The sequence below is a fragment of the Apteryx mantelli genome, chromosome 5, assembly GCF_036417845.1.
Source record: "Apteryx mantelli isolate bAptMan1 chromosome 5, bAptMan1.hap1, whole genome shotgun sequence".
Taxonomy (NCBI): Eukaryota; Metazoa; Chordata; class Aves; order Apterygiformes; family Apterygidae; genus Apteryx; species Apteryx mantelli.
In genome coordinates this window covers 45,411,429-45,424,627 of record NC_089982.1, presented here as the reverse complement: position 1 = coordinate 45,424,627, position 13,199 = coordinate 45,411,429, and the positions used below count along the sequence as shown (strand labels likewise).

Sequence of the window (13,199 nt, the reverse complement as noted above, 5' to 3'; positions counted from 1 at the left end):
GCCAATGGTACAGTTAATCTGTGCAGACGAGAGATTTCCATTGCCAATATCTGTTGGAACTAATCCTTGTAGGAAGGAACATCACAGACCTTTCAAATACATATGCACTTCTTTGACCTGCCTTCTCTGGTGTAACCACATAAAGCTACAGCTGCATTAACCAGATGTTACATTACACGCACAACTTTTGGCGCAGGGATGGGACAACAGAACAGAAAGACAAACTGCCTGTGACAGACAATTATGTTATCTAATGCAAAACTGGGAGGCTTTAATCATAGTGAGGCAAAAACGTATGGAATAAATACTCATCTCACACTATGGTAAGGACACATGCAAGGCTCATATTTCCCAGACATACCCATTAGGCTCTGAACAGAGACAAAGGGAGCCCTTGCTCTTCTCCTGTCTTCATCAATACATAGAATTAGTCACAGTTTGACTATAAAATGTTCTTGCCCACTCTAAACATTTGTTTACATGCTCCCAGGACTTAATTTATAGAACTCTATTTTCTGAGAGGAATGAGAAGTAAACAGGTTAAAATTTTCTAAATAAACTCATTTGTTATTCTATTTCTATTTTAACTACAAGTGTGAAAAATTATGCTTCTTTAAGCAAATGAGCACCTTAAGTTAGTTTGATAAATCTACACTTACACACTTCGATGAGCAATCCAATTTCTAAAGCATCCTATATTAACATTGTTGTCCTGAACAAATTCTAGTTCAAATAATTACTCTGCCTAGCTAAATCTTTTAGCAGTATCACATTCTGTCCTAAACTCTTGTATAGCACAGAAGTAAACTGTTAAATTGTCATTGTATTTTAGCACAGAATCAGTGCTTGTCAGCGATCAATGAAACACTTAAGCTATATGGGCCAGATTTTTTGGTCTTTCTACTATGTAGAATTTGCACTGTAAATTTGGCATTTAAAAAAATAAAAGCAACTGGCAACTGTAGGAAAATGCAGTGCGTGTGGCAACTCTTAGGTGGCATAAATCTGACAGAAGTTTCAGGGCACTACACGTTTGCTACAGTTCTAGACGTTGCTGCTCTCCAAACAGTTCGTTGCTACAGCTCTCACAGGGGTTAGTGTTCACACCATCTCGTGGTCTCTGAAAAAGACTTGTGAATATTCCTCAGCTACTGCAGGGAGCCGTCTGGCAGATAAGCCTAAACTGTTTGGAGGTGGTTTCAGATGATCCGATGAAGCATCTGTCAAATACTGTTCTGTCCTGTCATCAGGAATTTGGCTGAAAATTTCAGGCACTGGATGGTGACCAACAGCTGGAGGTGAGGGGGCACAAGGGATGCTGTGGTTATCTGTTAAATCCATGGGTGGCTGGATGAAAGCCCTCATACTTCAGCTAACCACTGCTCCCCCAAAGTGAGGGCAGAGGTCTTCTGTAAATAGGGTCTGACCAGGAAAAAGAGGAGATAGGAAATTCCCTCAATAAAACCTGCTTAGAAATCATAAAATGGCAGCCTAGGATAGCGTTGTACCTCAAACAGGAACCCAGCAGCTGTGACCCAGGAAGACACAAACACCTCCAGAAAAGAGTGGGACATGGTAGCCTCTATATTTCCAAGTCAGCTGCATATACACCTTGGCTCTCTTAATATATTGCTATTAGTTTGGTGATTAAATAGGTAACTTGAATCATCAGCTACTTGCATAGATTTTCAGGCATATGACTTCTCCCCTATACAGAAAGCCAAGTAAAATTTGATTTGAAGTGTGTGGAAATGAATTTGAAAGAGAGAAGCAGGAAATCCCATTAAATTCCTGTAGTAGATTTTCCTCCTTCCTTCTCCCACGATACCAACTTCACCTCATGCGTAAACCTCCTCAGAGAGATCTCTTCTGTAGGGTTTTTCATACAGCGGAGGGAAGGGATTTCTCCACAAAAGGCGTATCTGGAGGAACACTCCACAGCCCAGCCCATCACCCACTAAAACGCCTCCAAATGTGGGAACTCCAGAAGCAAAATAGTTTGGAAGCAATGAATCACCATAGGCTTTGATTTTACAAACCAGTTTACACTGAAATTCCCAAAGAGCATTTGGTACAGCAGGTGATCTCCTAACAGGAGGCCTTTCCACATTTTGAAGAAACATTAAAAAGCCAGAATTGCTATTTCTTTCTCTCAGCCTAATTTGATCTCTCGATTGTGAGGAACATTTATGACAGATGTTGGATTTTCAGCTGGGGATTCTGGAAATTCCTGAGCTGCACTGTGTTTAACTTTTCAACCTCTGAAGTAATCTATTTTCAGGGAAGTCTGCCTTATTTAAAGCAACCAAACTTGTCTGCTCCTGGCCCTGATCCACCAAAACAGTTAGCATACGCTCAGTTTGCTAAAGTCAACTGCTATAAATGCATGCATCAATGTTTTGCTAGATGAAGGCCATAAGTTATCTGTTTGGGCCTTCAAAAAAAATAAATAATTAATTAAAAAGAGAGAGAGAGAGAGAGAGAGAGAGAGCGCGCACTGAACTGTTCTTTTTCTTTATGTGAGACACCTGCCTTAACACACAAGCTGCATCTCCACTGAACAGCGCACGTGGTGGCAAAGCACAACCCAATACCCAGCAGGAATGCACCTACGGCATGCCGTGGTTCCACCGACCCAAACGCAAGAGCTTCATTCCCATCACAAGGAGATGAGGAGCTCTAGGAAATAAGGGAGTGTGGGGGAAATATGCTTACATCATGCCCCAGTGAAGGGACAAAACACAGCTCGGGTCTAATCAGAGAGTATGCCTGCATCCCACTGTTTAGGTAAGGCCACAGAGTCCCACTGATGTCAGTGTTTTTTCTACAGGTCCAGGTGTTTGACTGGAGATGTTTTGGATCTTGTGTTTTGATTTGGATTAATCTGAAATGACTGTGCTTTAAAAAAAAAATACACACAATAATATTTGCAGAAATGCATCACAAACCCAGAGTTAGATGGAAAGAAAACTAAATATAGAAAACAGTCCATTTTATTCTGCAAGATATACTCTGTTTAGTAAAATTCCTGAAAATTGATAGGTATTAAATTAACCACAGGAGGGCTCCCTTCGGTATACTGAACACAACAGAAACATACTGTTAATTGCCCAAAATAACACTCTATCTTAAAAGTGACAAAGGTTTCAGACTTCAAATGATATTTTCCTCAGTAGGCTTCAATAGATACAGGGGAATAAAATTATACATGAACAATTCAGATAAAGAAGTGAATTAAATAAGTGTTAACTATATGACTCTTAACTACTTAACATGGCAAACGCAGACTGCCAACACGCTGCATGCTGAGATGCAAAGTTCTGCGTTGCAATGCCGTACAGAGGGGCCCCCAGAGCTGCGTGCACTCAAGACACACTGGCATGGCAATTAAGAGAGCTGTAAACTAAAACAGGACTGAACAAACACTGGGTCCTAGCTACTACTCCAGGGAAAGAAACAAGGACTTGCTCCCAATGGCACATACATAGAAGCCTGAGCCTACAGCTTTCTCTCCATCAGGGTTTTTTGGTCAGCCATGGGCTCTCCCAAAACAGGAAAAATTAAAGTCAGCAAAAGTCAGGCAGCTACCTTTGTAGACTTGGAGCTATTTATCACTCTACTTTATTTACTTACTCCTCTGTTAACAAAGAGAAACAGAACTTTCCTATCTCACAAGTTTGTTGAGAAAATAAACACGTAAGTAATTGAGAAAGTGTAATTAAAAAGGTTTAAGAAAGCACATAAGTAGCTGACAGTGCTCAGGCAGCGTCATCATTGGAAACAGGCATCTATTTATGTCCTAACCAAATCATATTCAGTACAACTTTTCACAGGTGTTGAAATCAACTGGTACAGCAAGGGAAACACAGCTAATTGAATAAAAAAGCAAGAACTAGGAGATCCAAAAAAGCTCATTCTTAAAATGGAGCTTTTAAACGTGCAGCTTCAGAAATAGAAATCACAAATCTCAGCTACGCACTTAACTTCCATCAATAAATAGAGTTAGCTATCCTGCAACAATTTTCATTATCAGAACCTGTGTGATAAACAATAGGAAATGTTGAACTTTGTCATAAGTTTGAAATTTTACCTCTTCCATGGACTTGAGAAACTAATGACCCTATGCAAGAGAGATTATAGTCTGAAACTGCTTCCAGGACCCAAAAGCCAAAGTTAGCAGTTTTACAAGCACCAGACTTGGAAGATGCATTTTCTGCCAGTTTGTCGATTATAAAACATGCCCAGGATCTGCAAGAAGTAAGTCCTGCTACTTCTATATACTGAGGAGTTCATTTACATCCATATATCTCATATCCCATGAGAAAGATCTGATCTGAACAGGCTAACCAGATGGAAGTACAGGATTCACAGGATGAGGGAAAGCAAATATGACCGACTCTTTATCCCATTGAAGAAAGCTTTCCCCGGGCAGCATGTCTGTGTTTCGGTCTTTGCTCCAGGCATCATGCACGCACTGGAATAAAAAGCGCAAACACCGTTGAGAGGGAACTGCAACTCAGAGCTCCTCCCCAAGGAGTGCCTAAATCACCAGGTTAAAGTAGCATGGATTATTTTGGATTATTCCTTCCAAGAAATAAATTCTTTTTGCTTGCCTCAAGGTGTAATTAAAAGGAAACAAGAAATCTACCTTCTTTCCTTAATTTACACATCATAAATCATTTCAATAATGCACCTATGAGTAAATATTACAGAAAAGATAAAGAGCATCTGCAACTAAGAGACATTGCTGTGCCAACTTAGTATTAAGTGAGGAGATTTGACACCAAAAAGCAGGGAGAGGACAACTGAATGAAAAAAGTACCTAATGAAATAGAAGCGTATCAGGGGTTATTTCACTAGACTGCCCTCCTCTTTCAGACGATGACACTGGCATCCCACAAAACCAGGAAGAAACATCTCACAATACTTTTCATCCATTTTTTTTCTCCTATTCACACTAAATAGGAAAGCTGTAGCAGGAAATTTGATTCTGTTACATGGAATCATTTTTCATATATTAGAATTGTATAAATAGACAAGGACAACAGACAAGCCTTACTATAGCCAAATAAAGTAGTGCTATCTTTAGATAGCATTCGATAGCATCAGAGTAACCAGCTTCAGGCTAGGACTACATCCTACTGGTCATAGTGCATTGTCGCTTATTCCTACAGTGAACAGAAGAGAAATTAAAAGCTGTATCAGTGTAACTTAATGCCCAAACTTCCTGCCTTGGGATAGGGTCAAAAGAAGAGATCAGACACGATGCTTAAAGTCATAAACATGAATATTTCAGTAACAATATATTACCAATGACAAAAGAAAGACAAAGTGAAAAAATATCCTATTCAATTTATCTTATTTCAATACTATATCAAAGAAGATTGATTTAGAGAGAATTAAAACAGAAATTGGCTTTTCCCCCCCACACAGACTCAGTATTTCACACCTACTGCTTTATTGTCAAACTGTATTTTAAAGAGAGTTTGTTGCTACATGTAACTCAGAATCGGAATCTCTATAACTTCACCTTTGAAAGCCCTGTTTAAATGCTGTGATAAACCCAAAGTAAATAACAATCTGCAAAATATAAACATCAAGCTATTATGAGGTAAGTAACCACCTTAGAAAAATATGGTAGCTAAGAAAAGTAAGTTTGTATAAAACAGAGGTTAATAATGCATGGAGATTTAATGTACAATGACCAAAATCATTAATGCTGTCTGAAATATCAGTGCTGCCGAAACCATTCTGCTATCTTTCAATCTTTCCAAAAGAAGAAAGGAAGAGCTTCCTGTGCTCAGAAACTGACAGGTAGAACTTGCATGATGACAAAAAACAAAAAATACCCTGATGTGACTTATCGCAGCACTATTTCAAAAAAAAAAAAAAAAAAAAAAAAACCACCTTATTTTGTTATATTATAATCTCTAGGTAATGTTAAAGAGCACAACTGCTTTCTTGCAGGCTCTTGGAATCACACGATACCCAGGGGACACTCTTCTACACACTGATACAAACAGACCACTTTGGCCATGTGGACTGCTTTTGAATCGCTTCTCTGCTTACTGCTATCAGGATATCAAAGCCTCAGTCAGCTTGCTGTCACCACCTCCCTCCTGTGCCGCTGCCGGCTGCTCAGGTGGCCGCAGCGGCTGACAAACACTCATTCAGCAGGCAAGTTTGGGGATGTCTGCTTTAGCAATGCGTTGGAAAGTTGAATTTTCTACCAGCCAAAAATATCAGAATTTCACCAGGCTGCCTCCTCAGAAAGCAGCTGACAATTAACAATGCTAGCCTGAGTGTTATTAAAAGGAGACGTCATGTTAATAAGTATTAGTACCAATGTCCGAATGCCACTAGACACGTTTTACCCATGAGAGCAAAACTGATTCAGCCGATGGCTATCATATTCAATTCATCTCTGTCCTTCTTCCATGATCACGGCGTATCACAACAACCTTGACTGTATGTCGTTGTCATGTTCTAGCCCTACCCACGTACCCTAACACAATTTAAATCCTAATGGACTTTGGTCATATATTCTTAAGTAGGCTTGACCTTTAAATATGTGTTAAGTCACACTAATTACTGGGTAATTTAACATCTTAAAGACAAAGCAAGAATTTCAATGCTACATGCAGTCATTTGTCTCCTGCTAACTTCATAGTTATTTTATTATTTATAATGTAAACTTTTCTAGTATTACCTCATTTCTAGTGTAATCTCAAGGGAGTACACGGACCATCTTCTTGCAATTGTTTTTTTTATTTAAAACAGTTGAACTATGAGACTAAAAACTTGCATTTCAACTCTTGTTCCTTGTATGCACGTTGGGCTATAATGCGCAGAGGACACAGGTATCGTAATTACATTACTCACTCCTACTTCAACTGGTTATCCTCATTGAGTATGACATTTCCATCAGGACTTCAAGTCTGACAGAGATATTAGAATTACATTAGAGTCAGCTGTAAGCTTCAAAGTTTCATGCCCAGTTTATTGTTTCCTCATTAAACAGTTGCATTACTTTTCAATTTGTATTTGGGGGGGGTGGAAGAGGAAACTAGCAAAAAGCCCCTTTCAGAAAACTTTGGAATTTAAAATTTGCTGACATCTCACTAGCAAGTCTCACTAGCCCTTCATGTATGTTCGGCCACTGATCTCTGAGGTTGAGAGTCTTTTCTTTCATCCTTTTCTCCAGAGCATTTGTTTCACTTTATTTCCCTTTGATTGCTAACCAGTCATGCTCAACTTTGGGTGCAGTCTTGAACACAAGAAGTTTTATCTTATCTCGAGCCATATGTCTTTTAAAAAGCTAGAAACTGTTTTCATGCAGCAAATACAGAAATCATTATTTGCACTGAACACCTTAGCTTTCCCAAATCATGAATTAAATTAGAAGCTCAAAGACTAACATATGCATCTTGTAAACTAATGACAGACATTTATGATCACATTTAATTTTCTTTAGGCAGAAATTACTTCCAACTAAAATCTAACAAACACCTGATACCGACTGCATTTTAAAACCCCTGGAAAGCTAGAGTAAGCTTCAAATTAAGATGCTGCCCTTAACTCCCTCCTAGAGTAACAAGGTATCTTCCATTCAGCATATTTCATAAATTAAGCTTACAATAGTTTTAGGAACTAACTTCTGTAATGGAAAAGCTATATTAATATAAGAATCAAACATGTCAGTGTTTAATTGAAGCGGGTGATTTGAATTCTTTCAGTATATGGAAGGCGTGTTACATACATAGGTGATGACCCTTGAAGTTAAGGCTATTAATACACTAGAATGACACATGATGCTGTTTCATAAACTCTGATATCAAGGCTGTGTAACTGGCAAACAAGCTTAAAAACAAAACAAAACAGACAATCCCATAATTTCTTACTAATGACCCATAAAATACTTATGCTATATTTAAATTGTACCAACAATTACCGTGTAGGAGCATAACACAGCTGAACAAAAATAAAAGCTTTTGAAAATTATAGGCAGGGGTTTAAAGCACTGCATTATAACAACTTCCTAAAACTAAACTTCATTTAATGAAGTTCTTATTGTGATTTATGAGCCATACATAAACCCAGTGAGTTGAAGAATAACTTAGGAAAAAACAGCTTATGTCAACTGCTATTATTAATAATGGTGATTGAGGAGACTGTAAACTAGAAATATTTAAAAGTTTGCCATGACATCAATCTGACAAGCAGTTACACACAGCGTACTTGTATCAGGTCACAATAATACCATTCAGAAGGAAAAAAAAGACTGACAGTCACTTATTTTGAGTTTTCAGCAGACAGGCAGAGGAAAAAAAAAAATGCAGGCAGTTAGTTAACTAGATGGATTACGAGCAATTTTAGCGGATATACGGTCACACATCATTTCATGAAGTGCTGCAGACTGTACCAGAGAGAGGCAGAAAGACAAAAGTTGCAGTAATAACTCCACTTCTCCCACCGGGAACTGGGGGCTCCGGACCCCAGCAGCTCCCTTGGGCGGCCACCGCGGCGCGCAGCGTCCCGCATCTCCCTAATTTCAGGGTCGGCTGCTGGGACCGGCAACCAAGCGCCCCCGGGCAGCCCCGCGGCCGCCGCCGCGCCGCGGCCGCGCGCCGCGCACCGCGCCAGCGCCCGGGGCCACGCCGGGCCGGGCCGCCCGCGGTGCGCGTACCTGCTGCTCGCCGGGCTCCGCGGACTTCTCCAGGTGCTTATCCTTGTACAGCGACCAGAGGCCGATGTCGGGCAGGAAAATCAGCGCCGCGGTGAACAGCAGCGTCATTTGCAGAAACCGCTTCTGTTTCCTCTTCATGGCCAAAGCCGCGCTGCCCTGGCGGCGGCGGCGGCGGGCAGCTCCCCCAGGGCCGGGGCCGGCTCCTCGCCTCCCGCTGCGCCCCGCCGGCGCCCAGCGCCGCGCACAAACTTCGCCCGCCTCAGGGCCGCCCGCCCCGCGCCCGCGCCCGGGCGGGGCCGGAGCCGGAGCCGGAGCTGCCGGCCGCTCCCCCCGGCCCGGCCCGGCGCTGCGCGGCGCCGCCGCTCATCGACCCACCTGCGCACAGGGCGGCCGCGCCACGAACGGGGCGGGGGGGTAACAACAAAAAAAGCAAAAAAGCCCCCCCCCCCCCCAAAAAAAAAAGGCACTCAGTAAACACGACCGGCCGCACAGAGCCCCCCCGCCCCGAGGCTCCTGGGGCGGCGCGGACCCCGCCGAGCGGCCGCGGAGCGCTAGCGCTGCGCGGAGCCCGCCCGCGCCCGCCTCATGTCACCATGCTGCCCGGGCGGGGGGCGGGGGCGCGGCATAATGAGCTCATCACGCGCAGTTTGCTAAAGAGGAGCGAAAAGGCGAAGGGAAGCGCCGCGCGGCCGCGCTGCCCGCCGCGGGCAGGGGCGGCGGCGCCCCCGGGCCCAGCACGTGCGCGCTCGCGCCCGCTCCGCGCCCGGCGCTGGCTCATCGCCGGCTCCGCACCCGCGGCTCCCGCTCCGCTCTGCCCGCCTCGGCCCAGCGGATCCGCGCCGAGACCCGCGGGCGGCCGGTTCCCCCCCGCCCCCGGCACCGCCGTGCCCTGCCTCGCCCCGCGCCGCCCCGCCCCGCCGCGGCCGCCCCCGGCGCCGTGCCCGGCGAGCAGCCCCCGCGGGAGCCCTCAGCCCTCCCCCTGCTTCGGCAGGCGCCAAGGGAAGGAGCCGCCACTGGCGATGCCGCTTTACCCTCCGGTTTTCTGCCCTAGCCCGCTTGTTGGGTCAGGCGCCTTTTGGGTCTAGTCGGAGCTGAGCAGCTCACTCGGACTCCCTGATCCGTAGTGCACGTATCTTTTCTTCTCAAACTCCTCTAAGCATAAGGAGAGGATACTTAGGTTAAGTTTACCAGGACCTAGTGGCCTTTCAACTTCATCACATCACACAGTGGGAAAATACGCATCACGCTTCTAGCATGACTGTGTCTAGAATACATATTGCAAAATAAAGATATACTTTTTTTTCCTGTTGTGTATGTGACAAGCCAACAACTCAGTTACAGTCCTTATTTCTATTAACAGCTAAAATATTCCTGAATATCTAGGTCTAAATCCTACAGTGAGAACCCTCTTTCTGTAATCAAAGTGCATCTCTACAAACAGTGAGAAAGTGGTGTTTTCCTTCTCATAGGTGATATTGGTCTCATCCATCTATAGAACTGTCTTGTGCAGAAAGCAGTTCCTACACACACATAAGCTCATAAAATAGGTGGTTTAGGGTTATTTTTAGGAAAGTAGATGGAGATAAAGGAAAGCTTGTGGGAGGAACAGAAGAATTCTTAATGCTGCAGGTGGGGCAGGAGGCAACAACATAAGGCTCCTCCGGGAAAGGCAGGACTGCAAGGGGCCCCAAAGGCCAGCTCCTTGGTGGCCCTGCCCCCAGGCCCCATCAGCGGTACCTGTGTCAGCAGTGCCTATGTCATTCTTCACAAGTGTTTGTCTGACCTGTTCAGAAGTCCTCCAGCGACAGCAGCTCTACAGCCTCCTCAAGCAATCTGTTCTGACTTGCAGCTAGAAACTTTTTCCTAATGTTTAACCTGAAGCTTCTTTGCTGTGATTTCAGGCAGTTACACTATCCACCAAAGACACAGAAAAGTGAGTATTCCCCTCAGTCTTTACATACCTAAAGCCTGCTTTCACGTACTGTTTCATAACAGCTCCTGGACAGCTCAACAGCTGATGGTTCTTACTGCTTTCATCAGGACTGTCTCCAATGGATTCATGTCTTTCTCCATGTGCAATGTCCAAAGATGGACGTAGTACGCCACCTGGAACCTTGATATATGTTTGTAAGAAAAGAATAATGTCTATGTTTCATAGTGTATCCCCTTTTTCATCCTTCCATCTGTAACGTATCCTTCAGTTGTAACAGCATTATGTTATTAAAGACTAGTTTGTGATACACTTGAAGCTCTGGGTTGGTTTTTGTTTTCTTTCTTTTGTTTTCTTTCAACCACCTCATTCATTGTTCCCATCTGTATTCCTATAGCTGATCATTTCTCTATGTTGCACTTTGTCTCTATTGAATGTCTTTTTTTTTTTTCCAGAATATTTCTCCAGTTTGTCAAAATCACTTTGAATTTAAACCTATCTTCCACTACCACATTCAAATTGAATAAGCATACTTTCTATTCTGTAATCCAGATTGTTAGCAAGAACTTTGGCAGATTCAGATCCAGGACAGATCCTTGAGAGCTCTGCAAAATGTATCCTCCCACATTTGACAGCGAGCCATTGAGACTTTATTCTCTGTGTAGGTTTCCAGGCAATTTTGCACTCACCTCCAATAGTTTTAAGACCTACATAACCTAATCTTGCTTAGAAGAACATCATGTGCAAGGCTTTGCTCTGTTGTCTTAGTGACAAAGGAAATATTTCATTATTTTCTTTTCAGCCTTACCAGGCTATAGGGATGCGGTGGAACATTAACAAAAGGCCTGTGCAAGCAGTGATACTTTTTGATTGTAGCAGCTAACCAAGAAGGTATTCAGTTCAACAACAATTAAAAATTTTGGTTTTGGATTCAGGAGGTGAATCCACCAAAGGATTAGAAGTCTTCACTAATCCAAAAAGCATTGATCTTTTTGACAGAAGTTGCACTTACTTTTTTTAGCTAGTCATCCAAGGTAAGGAAACTTACCCAGTATGTAAACATCTTGATTCGGTTGCCTTTTTGCCTGAAGGGATTCAACCTGGAAGTTCTTCCCCTCAGTGATAGATGTGCAATAGCTTGAACCAGACTAAGTATAGAAATGACTGTTATGAGCTCATACAATAATTGCATGGAAAGAGTAGCGCTGCTGGCAGGACAGATTTAGGAGACGTTGCATTCCTGAATTCCACAGCGTGCTAGTTAAGTCCCTCTCTGCAGGTAGAAGTTTGCATTCACTCTGAGGAGATGAAATTCAGTTTAGTTGCCTGAATCTTAAGCGTGATTTTGTAGAAAGGGCCATAGTCCACAACTGGCAAATTCAGGACTGGTTTGTAAAGAGTAAAGTCACATTTTTCAGTAAGTACATTTTTCATACAATCATAAGCCTCCCAGTCCTAATAAGAATCACTGAATTTTAAGAAGCTAAGCTTGCTTAAAGGAAAGAAAGAAAGAAAAAAAAGCCTCGCTGTTGTGTGAGTTAAAAACTTGAAACAAATATCAAGGCAAGGGGCAATAATGTTTGCTTGCCCTAGAGGAACCAGTAGGAAAGCTGCAGAATGTCCAGTTTCTTCAGTGGGAATAACTTTGACCCTTGAAGTATTTGCTATTTGAAATCTCAGGCTGCATATGAAAACGAATGAAAGAGTTGGATTGTGAAACTATGCACACCTTGGCATCATAATTAAATGTATTGGGGACATATTTTCATCTCCCCTCCGTCTAAGTCACAAATTCCACAAAGACTTCTGAGACAACTCAGGACAAAAAAATCAGACCTGAGTGTAAAACATCCAGCAGGGATGAGAGCTATCTAGCAAGACCAGTACGAGAAGCTGTTCAACCATGCATTTGAAACCTAGAAGCTGAACTCAGACAGCCTGCATGGTAAATTTTTAAAGATCAAAGCTTTACATATAGAATTACTCAAAAGACACCCCCGCTCATGGCTAATCAATACTCTTTATACAAAAAGCCACTCTCCAGTCTGTAAGCTATTGCAGGAGCCAAATTTTGTAATCACATGAAAGATAAAGTGCTCAAGTTCATGTTTGCTGTTACAAAGGAGCAGAGGTTGATGTGCTCTAAACAAAGAATGAATCTAGTGAAATGATGATTAACAGTCTGTAATACTGATATATAACAGAGTGAATAAAGGTAATGGAATGGGAGTTTTCTTTGATTACAGTATTTAACACCAGGTAAGTTAGGATAAAATAACCAGGTCTGTTCCCATGTTTTGTTTCAGTCTGCTTAGCTGGAGGCAAAATGTAGTACACTTTCAAAAAACACTTTCAAAGGGGGGGGAGTGCAGGGGGGGGTTGTTCTTCTACTAGTACAACCCAAATCTGAAACAGAGTTGCTAACAGTCAGTGTTTCTGATATTTAGGGGAGGGACATGTTTTTATCATGGTTGTTTTTCATCCTTAGACCCCCTTGTGTCCCTCACAGCGCATCACACCCTCTCTCTATATCACTTAAAACGGACCAACACCTCAAGGGAAAGGTGTGACGCTGGTGGCATA

The 13,199-nt window shown here is 42.8% G+C and overlaps 1 protein-coding gene across 1 annotated transcript in view; it reads right to left on the bottom strand.

Annotated features, from left to right (window-relative positions):
* The window catches only part of GALNTL6 (polypeptide N-acetylgalactosaminyltransferase like 6), a 547,745-nt gene extending 538,883 nt beyond the window's left edge, over window positions 1-8,862 (bottom strand). The window contains exon 1 of the mRNA XM_067297905.1: window positions 8,687-8,862. Within this exon, the coding sequence (XP_067154006.1) occupies window positions 8,687-8,824 (138 nt within the window). The 5' untranslated portion in view covers window positions 8,825-8,862. The remainder of the gene's footprint in view (window positions 1-8,686) is intronic.
* Window positions 8,863-13,199: the final 4,337 nt, after the last annotated feature.